Source organism: Cervus canadensis, chromosome 11 (genome assembly GCF_019320065.1).
Source record: "Cervus canadensis isolate Bull #8, Minnesota chromosome 11, ASM1932006v1, whole genome shotgun sequence".
NCBI classification, from domain to species: domain Eukaryota; kingdom Metazoa; phylum Chordata; class Mammalia; order Artiodactyla; family Cervidae; genus Cervus; species Cervus canadensis.
This window is the reverse complement of record NC_057396.1, coordinates 57,049,211-57,075,509: the sequence shown is the minus strand read 5'-3', so window position 1 is coordinate 57,075,509 and position 26,299 is coordinate 57,049,211. Positions and strand designations below refer to the sequence as shown.

Sequence of the window (26,299 nt, the reverse complement as noted above, 5' to 3'; positions counted from 1 at the left end):
ACAAAGGATTAATCTCAAAAATATACAAGCAACTCCTACAGCTCAATTCCAGAAAAATAAATGACCCAATCAAAAAATGGGCCAAAGAACTAAACAGACATTTCTCCCAAGAAGACATACAGATGGCTAACAAACACATGAAAAGATGCTCAACATCACTCATTATCAGAGAAATGCAAATCAAAACCACAATGAGGTACCATTACACGCCAGTCAGGATGGCTGCTATCCAAAAGTCTACAAGCAATAAATGCTGGAGAGGGTGTGGAGAAAAGGGAACCCTCTTACACTGTTGGTGGGAATGCAAACTAGTACAGCCACTATGGAAAACAGTGTGGAGATTTCTTAAAAACTGGAAATAGAACTGCCATATGACCCAGCAATACCACTCTTGGGCATACACACTGAGGAAACCAGATCTGAAAGAGACATGTGCACCCCAATGTTCATCGCAGCACTGTTTATAATAGCCAGGACATGGAAGCAACCTAGATGCCATCAGCAGATGACTGGATAAAGAAGCTGTGGTACATATACACCATGGAATATTACTCAGCTGTTAAAAAGAATTCATTTGAATCAGTCCTAATGAGATGGATGAAACTGGAGCCCATTATACAGAGTGAAGTAAGCCAGGAAGATAAAGAACATTACAGCATACTAACACATATATATGGAATTTAGAAAGATGGTAACGATAACTCTATATGCAAAACAGAAAAAGAGACACAGAAATACAGAACAGACTTTTGAACTCTGTGGAGAAGGTGAGGGTGGGATGTTTCAAAAGAACAGCATCTATACTATCTATGGCGAAACAGATCACCAGCCCAGGTGGGATGCATGAGACAAGTGCTCCGGCCTGGTGCACTGGGAAGACCCAGAGGAATCGGGTGGAGAGGGAGGTGGGAGGGGGGTCGGGATTGGGAATACATGTAAATCCATGGCTGAATCATATCAATGTATGACAAACCCACTGGAAAAAAAAAAAAAAAAAAAAAAAAAAAAAAAAAAAAAAAAGAGGAAAAAAAAAAAAACAAAAAAAAACCCAAAACACCTACGGTAAGCTACAGCAAGAGAAACTTAAGACATTAAAAATAAACGGTCATACCATTTTAACATTTATTTATCTTGAAATATAAGATAAATTTAAGTTTCAAGAGGTTAATTAGCATGTTGCTGTAAATTACATCTCAGTAACAGAAAATTCAAATATTGGAAAGTCAAGTAAAATACTTCTCAACATTGAAACCAACAGTACTTCTATAAAGAACAAATCCAGAGATATATCATTCAATGGGAATTTATCTCAAATAATCATCTTTAAAATAATATTTAACATAACAGAAAATATCACTAATGGTTTTTTTTCTTCTAATAAGACAGTCTGCATGTACATGGAATGTGACATTACACAGGCATAATTTTCATAAAAGAAAAGTTCAATATACTAATTTAACTCTCTTGCCTGAGATAAACTTCATCTAATTTTACGAAAGAGCAGCAATAACTTAAGTTATGCCTGCAATTTTGAAGCCCAAATATAAAATGCTTCTTTCCAAACTGATGTGAAATGAATAATAATTAGTATCACACTAGGTAGAATATAGATTAGTGTACTTTAGGGATGATTAAATACAGGTTCACTGAGCTACATCAATATTTGCACTTGATCATATTGGGCATGTGGTAGCTTAAACTTAGAAAAATTAATCTGGATCAGGTAAGATGACTTGTTTCAATTCCTTTTAACTGTCAAAAATGGGAGTCTTTAAACCTGGGGTACATGAAGACTTTGAAAGAGGTCCCTGATCACGAGAATTTTAAGGGATCAATTCCTAGATTTTCAACTTAAACAAATACTCTAGTGAAAAAATGACCTCATAGAGAATGTGCCAATGACAGATGTACAAGTTTCCCTTTCCCTATTCCCCTTTCTCACTTAATAAGTGAAAGGTTTACTTCTTGTTGCCACAGAGCACTTGGGGCATCTCCACAGCATCAAACAAAAAGACAATTTAAAATAATTATTTGGTATAGAAAATGTGAATGTTCTAATGACTAGAGAAACAACTCTTTCTTCATTTGTTTTCAGCAAAATTTTATGTGGACCTAATAAATTAGACAAAGAACTTAAAATAATATATGTTGATGGACATCGTGTGATTTCTTTTTTGTGTATTACCCAGAAAAAGTAAAAGGATAATTTGAGGGACAGGGTGGCTCAGTGGTAAAGAATCCACCTGCAATGTAGAAGACGTGCGTTTGATCCCTGGGATGGGACGATCCCTTGGAGAAAGAAATGGTGACCCACTCCAGTATTCTTCCGGGAAAATCCCATGGACAGAGGAGCGTGGCAAGCTTCAGTTCACAGGGATCGCAAAGAATTAGGACACAACTTAACGACCAATACAATAACATAACTCTCTCTATTCTTTATATAAACTATGAACTGCTCACATCTGCAAAAGTGAAAAATATGAATAGAGTTGATGCTAAATTCTGTCCATGAAATTCTAGCAATATTAATGTACTTTGATACATCTTTATGAAGCAATTTAGTACAAACATTTTTAGGTCTATTGATATATTGCATGTAGTAGTAATTGTAATGGTGATTGAAACAAGAAGAAATGTGTTTAAAACTTAGATTTTTTTGAGACAAGAAGAATGTAAAATAAATTTAAGTATAAAGTTTTGTTATAGAAAAACTATCATAAGGTTATTACTAAATATGCTGAATATAAAACATATAACATTCTGACTAAACTCTATGAGGAATGAGTGAAAAAAAATATGAATTCAAGGAAAAAATGATTGATGTAACATTTCCAGTTGTTAAAAAAGAGTTTGCTTATGTATATACTTCTAATATAATAGTAGTGATATCAAACTGCTATTATTTAGATTCAGTTGAATACATGTATAAGACTGATATAAAAGTCTTTAAGTAAAAAGGCAGTATTCACAATAACATTCATTGCAACTAAATAATATCATAACTAAATTTTTTTATACCTTATTATACAAGAAGATACATAGTTTTAAAAAATATTTTTAGAAATATGAGTGCAAAAAGTGGGAAGAGATAAGTGTACTGTCTGGAAAACTGGCCAAGGTAGAAGATGTGAGGTGATAAAATCATTCAACGTGGGTTAATAAATGTGAAATGCCTTCTTTGGTTTTAAATGTAATCTTTATATTTTCAGTAAAATTGTATTAAGAGTTCTCCAGAGAAACACTACAAATAGGATGTGTGTGTGTGTGTGTGTGTGTGTATACACACATATATACATGAATATATGCATACATATACATCTCTCTAATAAAATTTATTATAAGGAACTGGCTCATATGATTATGGAGACTGACAAGTCCCCAAATATGCAGAGCAAGCTAGAGATAATGAAAGCTGATAGTGTAATTTCTGTCCAAATTTGAAGGCTTCTGAACCAGGAGAACCAATGGTGTAATTCTAATCCAAAGGATAGCAGACTCAGGACTCAGGAAAAGCTGATATTTCAGACTGAACCTGAGGGCAAATAAAAGTTGATGTTCAACTTCAAAGGCAGTCCAGGAAGAATTCTTTCTTACACAGGGGAGGGTTAGCTGTTTTGTTCTATGTAGGCCTTCAACTGATTGGATGAGGCCCACCCACACTAGGTAGGGCAAACTGCTTTACTCATTCTACCAATTTAACTGTTAATCTCATCCAAAAATATTTTCACAGAAAACACTCGGAATAATATCTGATCAAATATCTGGGAACCCTGTGGCCTGGTCAAGCTGACATATATAATTAAAGATCACAAGTCCTCCCCTTGCTTACTTGGCACCCATACATATCTCCTTAAATGATAACTGGCTCCAGATAAAGACAATAAGGAGGTCATAATTCTACATTCCTAGCTCTGTCTCCTAAAATTGTCTTATCCTGGGTCCTTCCTACCTGCACTATGGCCTAGATATTTCACATTCAGTAAGCTAGGGAAATTATAGGGTTTACTTTGCTTATTTTGCATAACTCAGGAATCGCTGTCCTTTATTATGTGATGCTCAAAGGTATGTGATATGTCCCTTATTATGTGATGTTTCATAATATTTTGTCCTGATTTTTAGTTGTTTCAGGCATGATGACAAGTCTGGTCTTTATTAATCTATTTTGGTCACAAGGGCAACATTAATAAGAGTCTATGTTTTTTGACTCCAGCTTTGCATTTTTTTCTAGTACATCATAAACTCTATGAAAAAAGATTTGCAGAATCTAATTATTTGCATGTAAGACTATATAGCTTAAGAAACCTTGATGAAATTATTTTATAATTTCAAAATCCTTCACATACTCCAAAGAAGGATACATAAAATACACTGAAATATTTTAACACTAACTTGGATAAATCTTAAAGAGATGGGAACACCAGACCACCTGACCTGCCTCTTGAGAAACCTGTATGCAGGTCAGGAAGCAACAGTTAGAACTGGACATGGAACAACAGATTGGTTCCAAATAGGAAAAGGAGTACTTCAAGGCTGTATATTGTCACCCTGCCACTTATATTCAGAGTACATCATGAGAAATGCTGGACTGGATGAAGCACAAGCTGGAATCAAGATTGATGGGAGAAAGATCAATAACCTCACGTATGCAGATGACACCACCCTTATGGCAGAAAGTGAAGAAGAACTAAAGAGCTTCTTGATGAAAGTGAAAGAGGAGAGTGAAAAAGTTGGCTTACAACTCAACATTCAAAAAACTAAGACCATGGCATCTGGTCCCATCACTTCATGGCAAATAGACGGGGAAACAGTGGAAACAGTGACAGACTTAAATTTTTGGGTTCCAAAATCACTGCAGATGGTGACTGCAGTCATGAAATTAAAAGACGCTTACTCCTTGGAAGAAAAGTTGTGACCAACCTAGACAGCATATTAAAAAGCAGAGACATTACTTTGCCAACAAAGGTCCATCTAGTCAAAGCTATGGTTTTTCCAGTGGTCATGTATGGATGTGAGATTGGAGTATAAAGAAAGCTGAGCACCTAAGAATTGATGCTTTTGAACTGTGGTGTTGGAGAAGACTCTTGAGAGTCCCTTGGACCGCAAGGAGATTCAACCAGTCCATTCTCAAGGAAATCAGTCCTGAATATTCATTGGAAGGATTGATGTTGAAGCTGAAACTCTAATACTTTGGCCACTTGATGAGAAGAACGGACTTACGGAAAAGACCCTGATACTGGGAACGATTGAAGGTGGGAGAAGGGGACAACAGAGGATGAGATGGTTGGATGGCATCAGACTTGATGGACATGAGTTTGGGTAAACTCTTGGAGTTGGTGGTGGACAGGGAGGCCTGGCATGCTGCAGTCCATGGAGTCACAAAGAGACAGACACAAATGAGCAACTGAACTGAACTGTACAAATCAAGGTACCTAATAAAGGTGTCACAGATTGTCTTTCAAATAAAAGAAGGCAGTTCTCTAAGGCAAAATGTAGAAGTATAGTATAGGCTTTAACATCAGTTACACAGGTTGGAAGAGGGAAGAAGTAAAAAAAAAAAAAATTAAACATTTGAAAAACCACATAAAAAAAAAAAAAACAAAAAAACCACATAGAAATAGGCCTTCCTGCCTATGGCTTGGCAAAAATTTCCTATATAGCTATAAATCCTATATATCAGCTATGTCTGATATAAAATTTTAGGCTCAGTATATTGTGGAATGGGCTGTGAAGAACCTATAATAGCTTCTTTGTAATAGTGATTTTGGCCTTTACTCCATTGCTTCTCCCAAGCAGACTACTGTTAGGAAACTGACCAAAACGATTAAGGTCAAAGGGAAAAGAAACAAAAGAAGAAACAAACAGAGAAAATAAAAAAGAAAATATCACAAAGGGTTAACAGTAGAAATAAGAATGAAGGAAAACAGGCTCTTCAATCAGAAGGGAATCATCTGGAAAACTATACAAAGGGTTTCTCTTTGGTGATCAGTTGCTCAGTCATGTCCGACTCTTTGCAACCCCAAGGACTGTAGCCCGCCAAGCATCTCTGTCCACGGGGATTCTCCAGGAAACAATACGGAGTGGGTGGCCATGCCCCTTTCCATTTCTCTTGGATTTATTTTAATTTGATAAACAAAGTCTGACCCATAGGAAAGAACCATGTTAGTTTTGACCTCAGTATTACAATAATTTTTATGTTTGAGAGTAGAAATTTTTTGGTGTCTCTTGTCTCTTATTATAAATTAGTATTTGTCATGCTACAGATTTTTTATAAATGACTTATTCATTTGCCATTTTGCAAACTATACAGTGAAATTAAAACATCCTCTGAGGAAAAAAATGACTTTAGATTATGAATTCTAATCAAAGGATGGCTTAAAACTGAGATCCTATTCTGTACAAAGAAAAAAAGAATTTTAGAAGTCACAATTGCCTTCTCTGAGGTGAAAAGTATGCTTTGACTAAAAAAGATATAGTACTGGGTGGGCCAAAAAGTTCCTTAAGATCTTATGGAAAAAGCCAAAGGAACTTTTTGGCCAACTCAATATTTTAATCACATATTTTAGTATTATTGCTTATTTCTTAGAAGAAAATAACTTCTGGCATTCTCAAAACAAAATAATTTTAATAAATGAGTACTTCTAATTTCTGTATCATTCTTCCAACTTATACCTTTGGAATACTGGTTAACATAAAATCTGACAACATTTTGCAGTTGTTTTTCTTTACCTAGCTAGTTTATTAAGTTCTCATACCATCACTTAATAACAATTTTGTTTACTCTCAGCTTTAAATAGCTTATTAAAATTTCCTCATTCTGATAAAAATTTTAAGTTAAAAAATTGTTCAAGACTCTAAAAATAAGACCATATGTTCAAATAAATCTGATACATTTCTTTAAGAGAAAAAAAGACTTGTGAGGTCCTATTAATATATTTAAATACAGTTTGCACATACACAAATATATATCTTGCTTACATATACATAAGCAACATTTTTTTCATGAAATGTTCAAAATGTAGTATTGAATTGATATATTCTATACCTGTAAGATGTCAGCAGGGTCTTCTTTTGCAGATGCAACCAACAAAGCATGGCCACTGACAATTCCTTCTGCAAGGAAATAATTGAAGAGCAAAGGAGAATAAATGTTGTATTTATCCTCTTCTGTAAGAAAGAAAAAAAATTATAGTCAGAATTCTACCATGTATTAAGCATACTCAAATGCTTTTATATTTTTTTCTCCTTAAAACAAGTATATGAGGTGGAACAATAACTATGTCTTCCGAAGAAGATATATGAATGGTCAACAAGATCGTGAAAAGATGTTCAATGGTACTAAACATCAAAAAAATGCAACCTGAAACACTGAAAAACCACTACATTCCTGCTAAAATAGCTGAAATAAAAATAGAATACCAAGTATTGAAAAAATGTGGAGCAAATAAAACATTCCTATATTGCTAGAGGCAGTGTAAAATGGTAAAATTTGGAAAATAGTTTGGCAGTTTCTTATAAAGTTAAACATAACACTTATAAGAATCAGCAACTCCATTCCTGCTTATTACCCATAAGAGATGACAAGACATGTTCACACAGAGATGTACACATAATGTTTATGACAGTTTTTCCGTAAAAATCAAAAACTGGAAATGGTACAAATGTCCATCAACCAGTGAATGGAAAAACAGATGGTACGTCCACCAATGAGATAATACTCAACAAAAGAAATGGGCTGCTGATAGATGGGCAACAACATGAATCTCAGAAACATTAAGTGAAAAAAGTCAGACGTAAAAAGTATATATGATATGACTGCCTTAATGTGATAGTCTGGAGAAAGCAAAACTAAATTCTAGTGCTAGAAAGATGTTAGGTCTTTGGGGACCAGGAAATATTTGGGTCTGAAAAAATATAGGGGTGGGGGGATGCTGGAAATGGTTTATATCGTGATTGTTGTGGTGGTTACATGAGTATATATATTTGTAAAAAAATCACTAAAATACATATTTAAAATGGGTCTGTTTTATCATATTGATATGTAAATTATAATTCAGTAAAGGCAGTTTATTAAAACAGTCTCCTATGGCATACCTAAAATACCATGTGGTAATTTGTCTATAAACCTTCTTGGCATAGAATATTAAAGTAAATCCACGATCAAAAATGTAGTCGATTTAGGGACTTCCCTGGTGCTACACTGGCTAAGAATCTTCTTGCCAATGCAGGGGACACAGGTTTGATCCCTGGTCCGGGAAGATACCACATGCTGCAAAGCAACTAAGCCTGTGAGCCACAATTAAGATCACAGCAAAGTGATTCAGTTATACATGTATCTATCTATTCTTTTTCATATTCTTTTCCATCACAGTTTATCACAGGATATTGAATATAATTCCCTGTGCTGTGCAGTAGGATGGTTACAATTCTTATTGAATTTTGTATCCCACTTTTTCCACTTAATCTCACATGAATTACAGTCTTGTAACTATGATGTTTAAGAGGCATAATATTCTAGTAAATTTATGTCTCATAATTTACAATATTTAGTCCTCTCCCCAATATGGGCTTTTATGTCACTTTCAGGCTTCTGTCACTATTAAATACAGAAGCATTAAAGTGCTTTAAATCCCTTATGTCCAACATAGAACGTAGAAACTCATGTTTTCTTCCATCAAATGTGGTCTTCTTTCAGTTTTTAGAATATCAGAATTTATTCTTAATACCTCTTCTCTCCCTCTCACCAATACACCCTTCTCTCCATGCCTAAAATCCTGTTTTATTTTCAAACTATTTTTAGAATTCACTTTGCTCCATGCCAATGTCTCTCCTTTAGGTTTGCTACCAACAACTCTTGCTAGATGACTGCAATTTCCTCTTACTTCTTTGCATCCACTCTAATCTTCCTTCAATTTAGCAGTGACCTTTTCAAAATATTCAATATAAACCTGATTATGTCACTTCCCTACTTAAAATCTTTTAGTGGTTTCTCATTGCTCCTGGGAGAAAGAACTAAATCATTTAGTGTGGTCTACAGTCTCTGCATGGTTGTAGCCAAGGAGGAGAGCTTAATGTGCAAAAATAAAAATACTTCCTAAAAGTGGTATAACATATGATTATTGTTTTCCTTTAGAAGGTACATAATTGTCACTGAATAACTATTCAGTAAAGAAAAAAAAAGTAAACCTAAATTATTTAACTGTGCTGTGCAGAGCTTCGTTGCTCAGACTTGTCCAACTCTTTGAGAGCCTATGGACTACAGCCTGCCAAGCTCCCCTGTCCATGGGGATTCTCCAGGCAAGAATACTGGAGTGAGTTGCTATGCCCTCCTCCAAGGTATCTTCCCAACTAAGGGATCGAACCTATGTCTCCTGCATTGCAGGTGGATTCTTTATAGTCCAAGACAACATTATTTAACTAGAAAAACAGAAATAATTATTTATAAGATTGAGGACACACAATATCCAGGTGGCACTAGTGGTAAAGAACCCACCTGCCAATGCAAAAGACGTAAGAGATGTGGGTTTGATCCCTGGGTTGGGAAGATCCCTGGAGAAGGGCACGGCAATTCACACCAGTATTCTTGCCTGGAGAATCCCATGGACAGGGGAGCCCGGCAGGCTACAGTCCATAGGGTCACAAAGATTTGGATATATCTGAAGTGATTTAGCATGCAATACTCAGACGGGGAATAAAATATACACATTAGTACTGCAAAGAGCTGGACATAGCTGAAGCAACTGAGCACGCATGCACACACTGTGTAAACGATGGATATTCACTTGTAGATTATAAAAAATATTGAATGATTTATCATCAATGAAGATGTAAAACAACTAAACTAAATGGCAAAGTTCCCACTTTTTTACCTACTTCTTAAATGATTAAGGGTCTTGACTTCTTAAAAAAATCTACATACAATCCCTACTGATCTTATCTATATTCATATCTTAAATTACTATCTCTAGTAGTCATACTGCATCTGAACTCAGGACTTTAGTATAAATGACTTCACCTCATTGGCTAGATTCCCTTAAATCCTCCCAAATTCAGATTAGATAACCTCATTTTTGGAGAGGCTTTCCTCAAGCCTAGGTGACATGATCAGAGTGCCCTTGGGCATAGTGTTAACTCCTACAACTAGCATTTAATACACATTACTGAAATTTCCCCATTAAGCTAAAAATTCCTCAGGGCAGAGAACACATCTTACTGTTGTATCACTAGTACTGGGCACACTGTTGTTGCTCACTCGCTAAGTTGTGTCTCTTTTAGGATTCCATGGACTGTAAACAACCAGGCTCCTCTGTCCATGGGATTTCCCAGGCAAGAACACTGGAGTGGGTTGCCATTTCCTCCTTCCAGGGAATCTTCCTGACCCAGGGATTGAACTTGTATCTCCTGCACTGGCAGGTGAATTCTTTACTGCTGAGTACCAGGCAGGCCCACTGGGCACATAGTACACAGCAAATGTTTATAATTATTAAGGGAAAAACAAAAATCTATCTTGTTTTGTAAACCCAGTCAGATCTACTGTACTTTGGCAGAAAACATATCCTATCGTAGACACACACACACACAAACACTATAATCGTTATCAACCCTACTCTTTCAAAGACTCCATAGGGCAGCAAAAACTAATGGGGGGAAGATCACCCAATTAGGGATTAGCAAAAAAAAGGCAAAAAATAATTTAAGCTGTTGAAGCTGAAAATTACCAACACTATGAAAAAATTTTGAGATTGTACAAGCATTTCATTAATCTATTTAATAAATCCTCATAATACTGGGCAGACAAAAGTGATAACGATGTGACAGACTGCCAAAAAGGAAACGCAGTTTTGGCCTATATTAATAGTCCAATTCCTAGTTTGAGAGAAAAGACTGTTCTATTCTATTTATGGTAGCTGACCAGACTGATAATAATATATCATTTGAGGACTTGCACGGACTAAAGCATCTTCCAAATGGGTGACCAGGATGCTGAAGGGATTGGAAAGCATGAGAAAAGAGTATTTTCCTTGAAGAAAAAGAGACCCAAGGGATGTAAGTGAGCTGGCTTCAAATATTTCATGGGCTGTCATATGGCAATGGAATTAAACTTGCTCATTAACGAATCAAGGCAAATTGGAAGTGGTCAAATAGGAGGTGGTAAGAGCGAACGTCAACATTCTAGGAATCACTGAACTAAGATGGACTCGAATGGGTGAATTTAACTCAAATGACCACTATATCTACTACTGTGGGCAGGAATCCCTTAGAAGAAATGGAGAAGCTATCATGGTCAATAAAAGAGTCCGAAATGCAGTACTTGGATGCAATCTCAAAAACGACAGAATTATCTCTGTTTGTTTCCAAGGCAAACCATCCAATATCACGGTAATCCAAGTCTATGCCCCAATCAGTAATGCTGAAGAAGCTGAAGTTGAACGGTTCTATGAAGACCTACAAGACCTTTTAGAACTAACACACAAAAAAGATGTCCTTTTCACTATAGGGGACTGGAATGCAAAAGCAGGAAGTCAAGAAACACCTGGAGTAACAGGCAAATTTGGCCTTGGAGTATGGAATGAAGCAGGGCAAAGGCTAATAGAGTTTTGCCAAGAGAATGCATTGGTCATAGGAAACACCCTCTTCCAACAACTCAAGAGAAGACTCTACACATGGACATCACCAGATGGTCAACACCGAAATCAGACTGACTATATTCTTTGCAGCCAAAGATGGAGAAGCTCTATACAGTCAGCAAAAACAAGACCAGGAGCTGACTGGGGCTCAGATCATGGACTCCTTATTGCCAAATTCAGACTTAAATTGAAGAAAGTGGGGAAAACCACTAGACCATTCAGGTATGACCTAAATCAAATCCCTTATGATTATACAGTGGAAGTGAGAAGTAGATTTAAGGGACTAGATCTGATAGACAGAGTGCCTGATGAACTATGGATGGAGGTTTGTGACACTGTACAGGAGACAGGGATCAAGACCATCCCCAAGAAAAAGAAATGCAAAAAAGCAAAATGGCTGTCTGAGGAGGTCTTATAATAGCTGTGAAAAGAAGAGAAGTGAAAAGCAAAGGAGAAAAGGAAAGATATACCCATTTGAATGCAGAGTTCCAAAAAATAGCAAGGAAAGATAAGAAAGCCTTCCTCAGTGATCCATGCAAAGAAACAGAGGAAAACAAGAGAATGGGAAAGACTAGAGTTCTCTTCAAGAAAATTAGAGATACCAAGGGAACATTTCATGCAAAAATGGGCTCAATAAAGGACAGAAATGGTATGGACCTAACAGAAGCAGAAGATATTAAGAAGAGGTGGCAAGAATACACAGAAGAACTGTACAAAAAACATCTTCACGACCCAGATAATCACGATGGTGTGGTCACTCACCTAGAGTCAGACATCCTGGAATGTGAAGTCAAGTGGGCCTTAGGAAGCATCACTAGGAACAAAGCTAGTGCAGGTGATGGAATTCCAGTTGAGCTATTTCAAATTCTGAAAGACGATGCTATGAAAGTGCTCCACTCAAATGCCAGCAAATTTGGAAAACTCAGAAGTGGCCACAGAACTGGAAAATGTCAGTTTTCATTCCAATCCCAAAGAAAGGCAATGCCAAAGAATGCTCAAACTACCACTCAATTGCACTCATCTCACATGCTAGTAAAGTAATGCTCAAAATTCTCCAAGCCAGGCTTCAGCAATACATAAACTGTGAACTTCCATATGTTCAAGCTGGATTTAGAAAAGGCAGAGGAACCAGAGATAAAATTGCCAGCATCTGTTGGATCATTGAAAAAGCAAGAGAGTTCCAGAAAAACATCTAGTTCTACTTTAGTGACTATGCCAAAGCCTTTGATTGTGTGGATCACTACAAACTGTGGAAAATTCTGAAAGAGATGGGAATACCAGACCACCTGACCTGCCTCTTGAGAAACCTGCATGCAGGTCAGGAAGCAACAGTTAGAACTGGACATGGAACAACAGATTGGTTCCAAATAGGAAAAGGAGTACGTCAAGGCTGTATATAGTCACCCTGTTTATTTAACTTATATGCAGAATACATCATGAGAAACGCTGGGCTGGAGGAAGCACAAGCTGGAATCAAGATTGCCCGGAGAAATATCAATAACCTCAGATATGCAGATGACACCACCCTTATGGCAGAAAGTGAAGAAGAACTAAAGAGCCTTTTGATGAAAGTGAAAGAGGAGAGTGAAAAAGTTGGCTTTAAGCTCAACATTCAGAAAACTAAGATCATGGCATCCGGTCCCATCACTTCATGGCAGATAGATGGGGAAACAGTGGAAACAGTAGCAGACTCTATTATTCTGGGCTCCAAAATCACTGCAGATGGTGATTGCAGCAATGAAATTAAAAGACGCTTACTCCTTGGAAGGAAAGTTATGACCAATTTAGACAGCATATTAAAAAGCAGAGACATTACTTTGCCAACAAAGTTCTGTCTAGTCAAGGCTATAGTTTTTCCAGTGGTCATGTATGCATGTGAGAGTTGGACTATAAAGAAAGCGGAGCGCCAAAGAATTGATGCTTTTGAACTGTGGTGTTGGAGAAGACTCTTGAGAGTCCCTTGGACTGCAAGGAGATCCAACCAGTCCATCCTAAAGGAGACCAGTCCTGGGTGTTCACTGGAAGGACTGATGTTGAAGCTGAAGCTGCAATACTTTAGCCACCTGCTGTGAAAAGCTGACTCATTTGAAAAGACCCTGATGCTAGGAGGAACTGGGGGCAGGAGGAGAAGGGGACGACAGAGGATGAGATGGTTGGATGGCATCATTGACACGATGGACATGGGTTTGGGTGGACTCCGGGAGCTGGTGGTGGACAGGGATGCCTGGCATGCTGCAGTTCATGAGGTCGCAGAGAGTTGGACATGACTGAGCAACTGAACAAACTGAACTGAAGTGCCTAAAATAGACTTAGCAATGACTGAAATATCACTAAAGCACACAAGAAATGTTACAGACTATTCAACAAGCTTGGCTATAAAAGAGAAGAGAAAAAGCAGTAATTAGAGAGTCAGAGTTAAGGGGGAAGAACCTCTTCCTTTGAAAAACAAGTGCACATAGAAAAGACTTAAAGGTAGTAGTGATAAGAAATGAAAATTTATATTGGCAGGTACTTGGAAAGGTAGTAGGAGAAAAATCTAAAGTGCAGGTGCAAGGATGATTCTCTATCAGAAGAAGATACATCTCATCTTTCTTTTTGTGAATAGAGCTAAGCTTTGAGGATTGATGTGGGAAGTTGTTTTCGATGAGACAGACTCTTACTTCTGCATGAAATAAGTCATTCCAGGAAAAAAAAGAAAAAGTGGTACTATCTGATGTTTGAGGACAAAAGAGTTTTAAAAGGCCACTGAGGTTAACGCGAATGAAAAGGAGGTGATTAGCGTACACAAAAAGTTGCTGGCCAAAGTTCAGTGCCTTCTTGAGGTTGAAGATCATGATCATCTCTAATAAATGATGGAAATAACTAGGAAGTCAGTACATGACAGCAATAAGATGGTATAGAAGAATAACTAAAGATTTATAACTCACTCCAGAAAGAATTTTTAAGATGAGTTATCAGGTTTTAGTATAAAGTGATGATTTAATGTCAGAAAAACTTGATTGTACATCTCAGCTACTAGGTGCATAACCTTGGATAAGTTACTTGGCTTTCCTTAAAATTTCATCTTCTCTAACATATAGACACCTCATCTGACTACTGTTAAATCAAATGATAAAATACACATTAAGGACTTAGTATGATGCCAGCACACAGTAAATCCTCACTTAACGTTAAATGTTTTAATAGAATATTTAATGATAAGATTTAAAGATATTAAGAGTGTGTTTTGTATGAAATGGGGGTTACAGAAGGCAAACTGGAAAGGTTTAGAAATGATAGGAATACTAGGAAATTGAGCCTACAGAGATAAAAATACCAAATATTATGAAGATAAAAGTAACAGAGAAGGTAAGATCATTAGAACAACCTAATTTTTGGACAATGACCAACAGTAATTAGGAAATGAAGCATGATGGATCTGGTGAATAAAAGGTAACAACAGCCTGAGCCCGCACACTGCAATTTCAGGAGCTGGTATATGGGTTCTGAAGTTTCAGAATCTGAATGCTATCTCAGTCTGTCTCAGGGAAAGTAGGCCCAACTTTCCCTCTGACTAGTTCTAAATTAATATGCTCTCCTTTAGAAGTGCTTTCGCCTCTTTACTACAGGAATATACTCTGCTGATATCCTCTCTCCTATGCATGGGTTTATATAGTTTACATATGAATACTCATCTCCCTTCACCTCCCCTCAACTTTTGCCCATAGTTTGACTCAATTTAAACTTTTCCATACCCCTTGCAGGGCTTCTTCAGTGGCTCAATGGTAAATAATCCGCCTGCTAATGCAGGACATTTGGGTTTGATCCCTAGGTTGTGAACATTCCTTGGAGAAGGAAATGGTGATCACTTCAGTATTTTAGCCTGGAAAATTCCATGGACAGAGAAGCCTGGCGGGCTACAATGGGGTCATAGAGTCAGTCACAACTTAGAGACTAAACAACCTATTTCTTGGGCCTCCACAAATATCTGCACATTATATATATATTCTTCATAGTTATTCCACATGCAACCAACAGCCAGTTTAAGTTCATCAAGGGTAAAAACCAAGATGCATATTATCTAACAGTGTTGAACAGACAGTAGTTGTTCAAATGCTTTAGGACAAAAGGTTGGGTAGTTTTTTTTTCCCAAAGAACTCTACTGGTAACAGTTCAGTTTGTCTTATTTTAGTCTTCTAACATGTTTTACTACTATAAAATAAATTAAGGAGAACACAAGATATAATCATACAAAACAGAAATTGGCAAGCTTTTTCCTAAAGAGTCAGAAGGATAAATATTTCAGGCTTGTGAACTATACAGTCTCTCTTGAATCTACTTAGCTCTGCTCTTGTAAGTGAAAAAAAAAAAAGTTAGAATGTGCAAATAAAGAGTATGATTATGTTTCAATAAATCTTTATAGATAAAGCGCCAGGCAACAGGTTGTAGTTAACCAATTTGTGTACCATAAGGAAAATGCTCACAATTTATTACATGATGTAAAAAAAAACACAGCTCAGCAAATTCAAAGAGCTTGAAGACAACTGATGAGAAAATACTATACTACCCTGTGAGAGATATATTGGGACTGCTTACTTTTCGCAATTGTATGAAATAATAACAAATTCAAACTAGGAAAAGTATGACAGATTCTAAGGTGATCCCCATGATCCTCTTCCCTGGTATATGCCTTTGTGTTTTGAATTCTCTTTGAATGTGGGTGGAACCTCTAACTTGCTTTGAACCCAAAGAATATGGCAAAGGTGATGGTACATCACTTCTGTTACATAAAACTGTAACATCTGTCACATTGAGAGACTGCCTCCCTTACTGGTCTTGAAGAAATAAGATGCCATGTTGTGAGAGAGTGGCTCTGGCTGACAGCAAGGAACTGAATGTGGTCAGTCACCCTGGGAGATTGAAACAGATCCATCCTCTGCCAAACCTTCAGTGAGAACCCAGCCCTGACTCACTCCTAGACTGTCTGCTTGCAGAGGACCCAGAAACTGTGAGATAATAAATGTGTGTTCTTTTCAGGCTAGCTAAGTTTCTGTTAATATTGTTACACAGAAATAGGTAACTAATACAGAAGTACACACATAGGTAGTTGTAATTCATTGTTTAAAAGCATATCACTCATCTCTTATTTCTAGAATGAGAACTACATAATCAATCTAAGAGATTAAATAATGTTCTTAAATGTCACATAACTTGTATCTTAATTACTGATTTCTATTAAATCTCTTTGATGCTTCATATCTCCACATATAGCTCAAGATCCTTTATGTAAAAAGAAGCTGTGTGAACTTTAAATATTTATGCTATGCTTTCACTTTTGATACTTTTCAGGTACACCAAATTTACATGTGAACCAGACTGTCAAAAAGCTATCTAAATATAAAACATCTCAAAACCTTTTCCGGTGCTAAAGAATGAAACAAGTTTCAAGAAAACTCTATATTTGATTTTCAAAGCACAGGTAGGAGTCCCTCAGTTCCTCCTCAGAGAATGGCCTTTTACATATTCATATTCACTTATTTTGTTGCATTCCAAAGGTCTAAAATGGCCCTATCATGGGTTTTCAGGCAGTGCTCACTGTGTGCAGTTTCCACAGTTACATTGCTTCTGAAACTGAAAACCCACTACTCTGTTACCCCACATACATGTGCATGTACACACTGGTACACGTAACTGTCTTGGTAAATGAGAAAATTATTAGAAATATTCACAGCCTATAGTGAAAGTTATTAATTAACGAAAATCACCTTCATACTTTGGTGGTGGTGGTGGTTTAGTCGCTAAGTCACGTCCGACTCTTGCAACCCCATGGACTATAGCCCGCCAGGCTCCTCTGTCCATAGGATTCTCCAGGCAAGAATACTGGAGTGGGTTGCCATTTCCTTCTCCAGGGCATCTTCCTGACCCAGGAATTGAACCCAGGTCTCCTGCATAGGGCAGGCAGATTCTTTACCAACTGAGATACAAGGATTTTCCTTATTTGTGGAATTTAAAAAAATCTTTGAGTGACAAGCATATAGTAATGCCCTAAGCTCCTAACCTCTGACCTTAAATCTTCATACTTGGCTTACATTTAGACCATTCACCCTTTCTTAAGGCAGAGTTCACCTACTGTATATGTTGTACTTACTTGAAAATGGAGAAAAGGAGAAAACCTAGTAGATAAGACTCCTTCTGCTAATCTAATCTTTCAAAGAAATGTAAAAATGCTTCCAAATTTTAATATTTCCTAAAAAAAAAAAAAACCAAGGTAACATAATAAAACTAAGTTTACTTAAAAATTTTTTTAAATTTATTTATTTTTAATTGAAGGGAAATCGCATTAGTTTCTACCAAACATCGACAAGTATTGCACTGGTTTCCAGCAAACATCAACATGAATCTAAGTTCATTTAAATTATACATATCGTTAAAAATCTTATACACTGAGAAAATGATAGTAGTGCAAAAACAATAATGAGATAATTCAGAACATTAGCTTTATGGAAAGACTAGACTCTACAAAGGCGGCCTTTGCTTTATACTTGCTGTACTGTTTTGTTCAATTATTAATTCAATAAATAGTTACTGAATACCTAGTGTAATACTTGGTGAACTGATACTTCATCATAGATAGACTTTTAAAAAATCTGTCACTGTACTTTATTCTTATTTGAGTTTTCCTTTATTACTTATTATTAAAAAAAAATCTCAGATCACCAGCTTCATTAGGCATGTGTTCTTTCCACATAACTGCCAATGTTACCACTAAGCTTTCTGCCACTGCATAACCAGTACCCCCTTCCTCCAGTTTTCAGTAACAGGCATCTTCCTTTACATTCTCATTGGCAGTGTCCTCAAACTACAGATTTCTACTAACAATCTGTTTATAGTGATTCAAGTCTCTAATATACTCCTCAAAATTCTTGTAGCCTTTGCCTACTGCCTGGTTTGAAAGCCACTACCATATATTTATTTTATATTTGTTATGGATGCACCCACTCTTAAAACACCAGAATCTGTTATGAAATAACATCTCCAATGCTTGCAGAAGATGATTGCCTACTTAAAATTCAAGTGAATCTATAAACAATTCAAAAGGTGCTGGTTATAAGATTGATATACAAAAATCAACAGGAATTCCTTGTACAATTATAACCAACCATAAAATATATTAACAGTAAACACATGTATTATCATATTAACTTATGTTGTTATAGTTTGCTTCACTTGTATCTCCTCTTTAAGGAAAGAGAATAACTCATTTATATTTGTAACCCCAGTATCTAGCATGCAAGCGGGTGTTCAATGAAAATTTCAGAATGATTATCAATCATCATTGGATTCTTAGTATCATTCACACATATTTTTCCTGGAGAAAAGAATAAAAATTCACTTGCATATTTTTTAAACCACTACAATAACTCACTATATTTTTGTACATTAAAGAGAAAAGTTCCAGTTCAAATCAAGAAATCCCATTCTCCACTTTTCACCTATTTGGACTGATAAAGATTAAAATCCTTGATAATGTACAACATTGTTAAGGGTGAAGGTAACCTAGTTATAACAGCTGACTAAAGTATTCGGTAGTATAACCTCTTGGGAGAGCAATCTAGTAACTAATACAATTTCACATGCTTCTCTTTAGCAAGCCTATATTTTGGAACTTATTCTGTAGATACTTATACATACATGAAAACCGTATACATATAAAATTTGTACAATAGGATTGTTCGTAACAGAAGATAATGAGTTAACCTTATCAGTAGAGAAAAATGTAAGAAAATTATGGCACATCCACACAATGAATTCCTATTCAGTTGTCAAGAAGAATAAGGGATACCTATAAGAATGCACATGGACTGATTTCTAAAATATCAGATCAGTCAGTTCAGTTCAGTTGCTCGGTCACATCCAACTCTTTGCAACCCCAAGGACTGCATCACACCAGACTTGTCTGTCCATCACCAACTCCTGGAGTTTACTCAAACTCATGTCCATCGAGTCGGTGATGCCATGCAACCATCTCATCCTCTGTCGTCCCCTTCTCCTTCTGCCTTCAATCCTTGCCAGCATCAGGGTCTTTTTAGTGACACAGTTCTTCACATCAGGTGGCCAAAGTATTGGAGTTTCAGCTTCAATTTCAGTTCTTCCAATGAATATTCAGGGCTGATTTCCTCTAGGATGGACTGGTTGGATCTCCATGCAGTCCAAGGGACTCTCAAGAGTCTTCTCCAACACCACAGTTCAAAAGCATCAATTCTTCGGTGCTCAGCTTTCATTATAGTCCAACTCTCACATCCGTACATGACTACTGGAAAAACCATAGCTTTGACTGGATGGACCTTTGTTGGCAAAGTAATGTCTCTGCGTTTTAACATGCTGTCTAGGTTGGTCATAGTTTTTCTTCCAAGGAGCAAACACCTTTTAATTTCATGGCCGCAGTCACCATCTCTGGTGATTTTGGAGCCCAAGAAAATAAAGTCTGTCACTGTCTCCATTGTTTCCCCATCTCTTTGCCATGAAGTGATGGGACCGGATGCCGTGATCTTCGTTTTTTTGATTGTTGAGTTTTAAGCGAGCTTTTTAACTCTCTTCTTTCACTTTCATCAAGAGGCTCTTCAGTTCCTCTTCGCTTTCTGCCATAAGGGTGGTGTCATCTGCATCTGAGGTTATTGATATTTCTCCCGGCAATCTTGATTACAGCTTGTGGTTCATTCAGCTTGGAATTTCACATGATGTACTCTACATTTAAGTTAAATAAGCAGGGTGACAATATACAGCCTTGACATACTCCTTTCCCGAATTGGAACCAGTCTGTTGTTCCCTGTCTGGTTCTAACTGTTGCTTCTTGACCGGCATACAGATATCTCAGGAATCAGGTAAGGTGGTCTGGTATTTCCATCTCTTTAAGAATTTTCCACAGTTTGTTGTGATCCACACAGTCAAAGGCTTTGGCAGAGTCAATAAAGCAAAAGTAGATGCTTCTCTGGAACTCTCTTCTTTTTTTGATGATCCAACAGATGTTGGCAATTTGATTTCTGGTTCCTCTGCCTTTTCTAAATCCAGCTTGAACATCTGGAAGTTCTCTGTTCACATACAGTTGAAGCTTGGCTTGGAGAATTTTGAGCATTACTTTGCTAGCATGTGAGATGAGTGCAACTGAGTGGTAGTTTGAACATTCTCTGGCATTGCCTTTGAGATAGGAATCAAGACTGACATTGTCCAGTCCTGTGGCCACTGCTGAGTTTTGCTAATTTACTGGCATATTGAATGCCACACTTCCTCAACATCATCTTGTAGTATCTGAAATAGCTCAGCTGGAATTCCATCACCTCCACTAGCTTTGTTTGTAGTATGCTTCCTAAGGCCCATTTGACCTCACATTCCAGGATGTCTGGCTGTAGGTGAGTGATCACACCATCGTGATTATCTGGGTCGTGAAGATGTATTTTGTACAGTTCTTCTGTGTATTCTTGCTACCTCTTCTTAATATCTTCTGCTTCTGTTAGGCCCATACCATTTCTGTCCTTTATTGTGCCCATCTTTGCATGAAATGTTCCCTTGGTATCTCTAACTTTCTTCCAGAAATCTCTAGTCTTTTCGATTCTATTGTTTTCCTCTATGTCTTTGCATTGATCACTGAGGAAGGCTTTCTCATCTCTCCTTGCTATTCTTTGGAACTCTGCATTCAAATGGGAATATCTTTCCTTTTCTCCTTTTCCTTTCACTTCTCTTCCTTTCTCAGCTATTTGTAAGGCCTCCTCAGACAACCATTTTGCCATTTTGCATTTCTTTTTCTTGGGGATAGTCTTGATCACTGCCTCCTGTGTAATGTCACAAAATTCCGTCCATAGTCCTTCAGGTACTCTAGCAAACTAATCCCTTGAATCTATTTGTCGCTTCCACTGTATTATCATAAGTGATTTGATTTAGGTCATATCTGAATAGTCTAACGGTTTTCCCTACTTTCTTCAATTTCAGTCTGAATTTTGCAATAAGGAGTTCAAGCTGTGACCCATAGTCAGCTCCTAGTCTTGTTTTTGCTGAGTGTACAGAGCTTCTCCATCTTCAGCTGCAGAGTACAATCAACCTGATTTTGGTATTGACCATCCGGTGATGTTCACGTGTCATCATGATGTCATCTCCTGTGTTGGTGGAAGATGGTGTTTGCCATAACCAGTGTGTTCTTTTGGCCAAACTCTGTTAGCCTTTGTCCTGCTTCATTTCCTACTCTAAGGACAAACTTGCCTGTTACTCCAGGTATCTCCTGATTTCCTACATTTGGATTCCAGTCCCCTATGATGAAAAGGATATCTATTTTTTGGTGTTAGCTCTAGAAGGTCTTGTAGGTCCTCACAGAATTGTCAACTTCAGCTTCTTCAGCATTAGTGGCTGGGGTATACTCTTGGATTACTGTGATACTGAATGATTTGCCTTGGAAAAGGACCGAGATCATTCTGTCATTTTTGAGATTGTACTCAAGTACTGCATATTGGACTCTCTTGTTGACTGTGAGGGCTACTCCATTTCTTCTAAGGGATTCTTGCCCACAGTAGTAGGTATAACCGTTACCTGAATTAAATTCACCCATTCCAGTACATTTTAGTTCACTTATTTCTAAAACGTTGATGTTCACTCTTGCCATCTCCTGTTTGACCACTTCCAATTTATCTTGACTGGACTTTACTTCCATCACCAGTCACTCCAAAACAGCGTGTTTTTTCCGCTTTGGCTCCACCTCCTCATTCTTTCTGGAGTTACTTCTCTACTCTTCTCCAGTAGCATACTGAGCACCTACCGCCCTGGGGAGTTCATCTTTCAGTCTTGTATCTATTTGCCTTTTCATACTAGGGTTCCCAAGGCAAGAATACTGAAGTGGTTTGCCATTTCGTTCTCCAGTGGACCACTTTTTTTTTTTTCTAACATATATTTAGGAGAAAAAGCAAGGTGCTGAATGCCTCCATGGATATTAGTTAGGTAGAAATATTTGGGTTCCCATCATTTCTAGAATAAAGCATCGGTCATACTAAATTCAGCCTTCCCGGGTGGCTCAGTGGTAAAGAATCTGCCTTGCCATGCAGAAGCCATAGCAGATGCAGGTTTGATCCCTGGTTTGTGAAGATACCCTGGAGGAAACAGGAACACATCCCAGTATTCTTGCCAGGATAATCCCATGGACAGCCTAGCCTGGCAGGCTACAGTCAACGGGGGTCACAAAGAGTTGGACATGACTGAACACACAAGCATGCATACTAAATATGGAGTATATTCAGTTCTGTGCACAAAAAGACAATGCTAGAGCAGAAGGTGTGACAAGAGAATAACCAGGAAAATAAGGAGTGTGACAATCACGATGCATAAAAACCAGTTTAAGAAACTATGTCTATTTAGTCTGGAGAAGATTTGAGGTGATTAAATTGTTATTTTAAAATATTTTAAGAGTGTCAGGTGAAAGAGTATCAGAGGACAAAAAACTAGGAACAAAAAACTCATCACAGGCATACAAATTAAAAATTAACAAAGAACTTTCTAGTTAATCATACATTTTCAAATAACAAAGGTTTGACTGGTGAAGTAGTGAGCCCTTTAAAGTAGATAAAGTGAAAATGAAGTCGTTCAGTTGTGTCCAACTCTTTTTTGAGATGCCATGGTCTGTAGCCTGCCAGGCTCCTCCATCCTTGGGATTTTCCAGACAAGAATACTGGAGTGGGTTGCCATTTCCTTCTCCATGTGATCTTCCCGACCAGGGATCCAACCCGAGTCTCCCACATTGCAGGCAGATTCTTTACTGTCTGAACCACCAGGCAAGCCTGTTAAACTAGATCATCTGTACTCAAATGGTGTTTGGTATCCGAAAAGTGTTCCATGGCCAGGTGGGAGCTTGGATTACATAACTGTCAAGATTTATTTCAATTCCAACATTCTGTGATCTACACTTAAAACAAGGGTAAATTGGGTTATGTATGTATATTTAAGTAAGAAGTATGGAAGCTTTAAAGATGAACAAAAATGCGATTTATCCTTGTCATTTTTCTTTGAATAAGACGACAAGTAAGGTAAAAATCTGTGATATATACAATGGGCTTATGCGTACATCAAATTATCAAATAAATCACTGTAACAATCCCACTCTAAATACTGAGATTCTGGAAAAAATCAGCACTATTTTCACCTTTTTAAAACAAATGGAAGACAAGGAGCTGTGAACACTTTTTAAGTATAAGAGCTACATTTTCACATGTATTTTTCTAAATCAGTTCAAGTTCAGATTAATAGTTTAATTTAAATTAAACATAAAGCAATTCCTCTTTATCTTAACTCTTGTAGCGTGTTATATAATTAATTTCAGAAGAGGCAAACCCATAAAATCATACACACAACAGAAAACTCTAATTGGGGAGAGCAGAGTATGTATGCTATACTAACCAATTAGAAGAACTGTTCCAACGGCCAAACCTCCACCTGGAAATGAAACAAAATGAAGAACAAATTAATCTACCTTTTCATATTATCTTTAGCATAAAAGTTAGGCATTATCAAGGACAGGTACTTCAACAACTTCAAAACTGTAGTTGAGAACAACATTTTAATTACCTTTGCAATACTTGGCTTAAGGTGCTATTATGAAATAATTACATACTATATGTAATTATACACTACACATTACAATTACTTTCATAATATACTGTACTATCCTCCTTTTTCCTGTGATAGGACCATGCAGCATTCAACACAGCCGGCTAAGCATTCCTTTAATGTTATATTTAGCACTTATTAATAAATTAGCTCAATAGCTGAGACCTAAATGTGCACAGTAACTTAACTACAACAGAAGTACAACACAGAAAGAAAGGTTATTACAATAGAAATTCCACTTTAATTTTTATTCTCAAATTTAACAAATCTTGGAGAAAAAAACCTGACAGTTAAAATGAATTCTTTTCTGATTATTAATAACACACATAAAATCTGAACACACTCTAAATGTATTTAGAATGTAAGATGAATATTTTTGTCAAACAAGAGAGGCACAATCACCACAATCACAAAACATATTTTCAATTTTACTAGAAAATGCTATTTTAATTATATTTGAATTAGGGTAATATGATCATAAATATATAACTGAAATACAGGTTTATTAAAAATCAATTTAAAATCAAGTTTTAAGAAACTAGAACATCAGAAAGATAGACATTCAAACACCTGACAACTGATATTTTGTTTCTAAAACCATTTGTGAAAGCATTACTATGTGTTATTGGTGCAAATGCTAACAAGTTCACTTAAAAATTTAAAAATGTATACACAAAGAATCAAATGAACTTAAAGTATAATTAATTTAAAAAGAAACTAAAAATTGTTGGACAATTGAAGACAATATTACTAGTGCTTTTTGCTTACAAGATTGTGAAACATTTAGAATATAATAATCTTTTCCCAAAAAGTTTTATAGTGACAAACAATACATAGAAAAACTTAGTATGAAAAACTCATGACAGTGTTTTTTTTGCCTTGCAAATAAGCATAAAAACCTGTTATGTTTCAAAGAATTTGAAATTTGGTAAGGTGCATGCACACTTAATACAATCTAATATTTGAGGACTTTATGACTAAAACAGAGCATTCAAAATTGTTAGAAAACAGCTTAAAAAAAGGAACAAACACACTTACATTTTTTAAGTGGATATGTTATTGAATTAAGTATGTATTTTAACTTCATATTGAGATAAGTTACTTCATTTTAGCATTTAAAGCCACACCAGACTACACAGGAGAACTACAAATGTTGGTCAAATTAAAAGTTTAACATAAACTGAAATATATGTGATGATAACAACCATAAAAGATGAGAGCAAAAAGGCTCTGTTTGGGAGAAGAGTAAATATTTAGTTTTACAGTTTGTGCTACATATAGACCAATATTAATTCTTTAATCCACTTTAAATATTTTAAATCACACTTTCCAACTCTTCACTATTTTTCCTCACATGTGAAAATATTTAGCTAGTAATTATCATTTTGTGTATTTGAGATGAAATAATACAGGCACATAACAGATACTCCAAGTTTCTCGTCTAGTCTACTATAAAAAAGTTAGCTGCATTTTTCCATAACTTAATCTTTATAGGAAGGATTTAGATTTGTTATCTAAACTTCTTTGGGTCTATATTCATGTCTTCTCAAATTAGGAATTTATATAAGGCCTCCAAGTGGAATATTTAGAGAAGTAGATATTTTTTGTGAATGATATTCACAGTGAAATAACGAGAACTGATCAAGAAACAGTTCTCCAACTGAATGATACGATATCTCGCTCAGGTGTCTTGCCCAAAGAAGTACAGTAAGAGCTACTCTTACCATTCTGGCAATTATTTTCTGATTAGAAACAATCAATACATGATACACTAAATACATTATTTGATAAATGTATTACCAGTATTAATTCTATTACTGTATTAACAGTAAACAGCAAATCAGACTACACTACGAAGGTAGGTAGTTTTCTGCCTGAGTTGAACAATCCACTGTTTCTGATAATTCAGGAAACGAAAGTTTTAAATCTCTCATATATTAAATTATATATGGAAAATCTTTATGTTTGGAAAATGCAAATGTTCCTTAAAACAAGATAATATGAGGACATTTTAATCATTTTTTATCAGCCAAATTAATATTCTATTGGGCGTCTCT

The 26,299-nt window shown here is 36.3% G+C and overlaps 1 protein-coding gene across 1 annotated transcript in view; it reads right to left on the bottom strand.

Moving 5' to 3' along the window:
• The window catches only part of ELP4 (elongator acetyltransferase complex subunit 4), a 232,108-nt gene that overhangs the window by 200,297 nt on the left and 5,512 nt on the right, over positions 1-26,299 (bottom strand). The window contains exons 2-3 of the mRNA XM_043481548.1: positions 24,033-24,068; positions 7,043-7,164 (exon numbers count right to left, since the gene is read on the bottom strand). Coding sequence (XP_043337483.1) covers positions 7,043-7,164; positions 24,033-24,068 — 158 coding nt within the window. The remainder of the gene's footprint in view (positions 1-7,042; positions 7,165-24,032; positions 24,069-26,299) is intronic.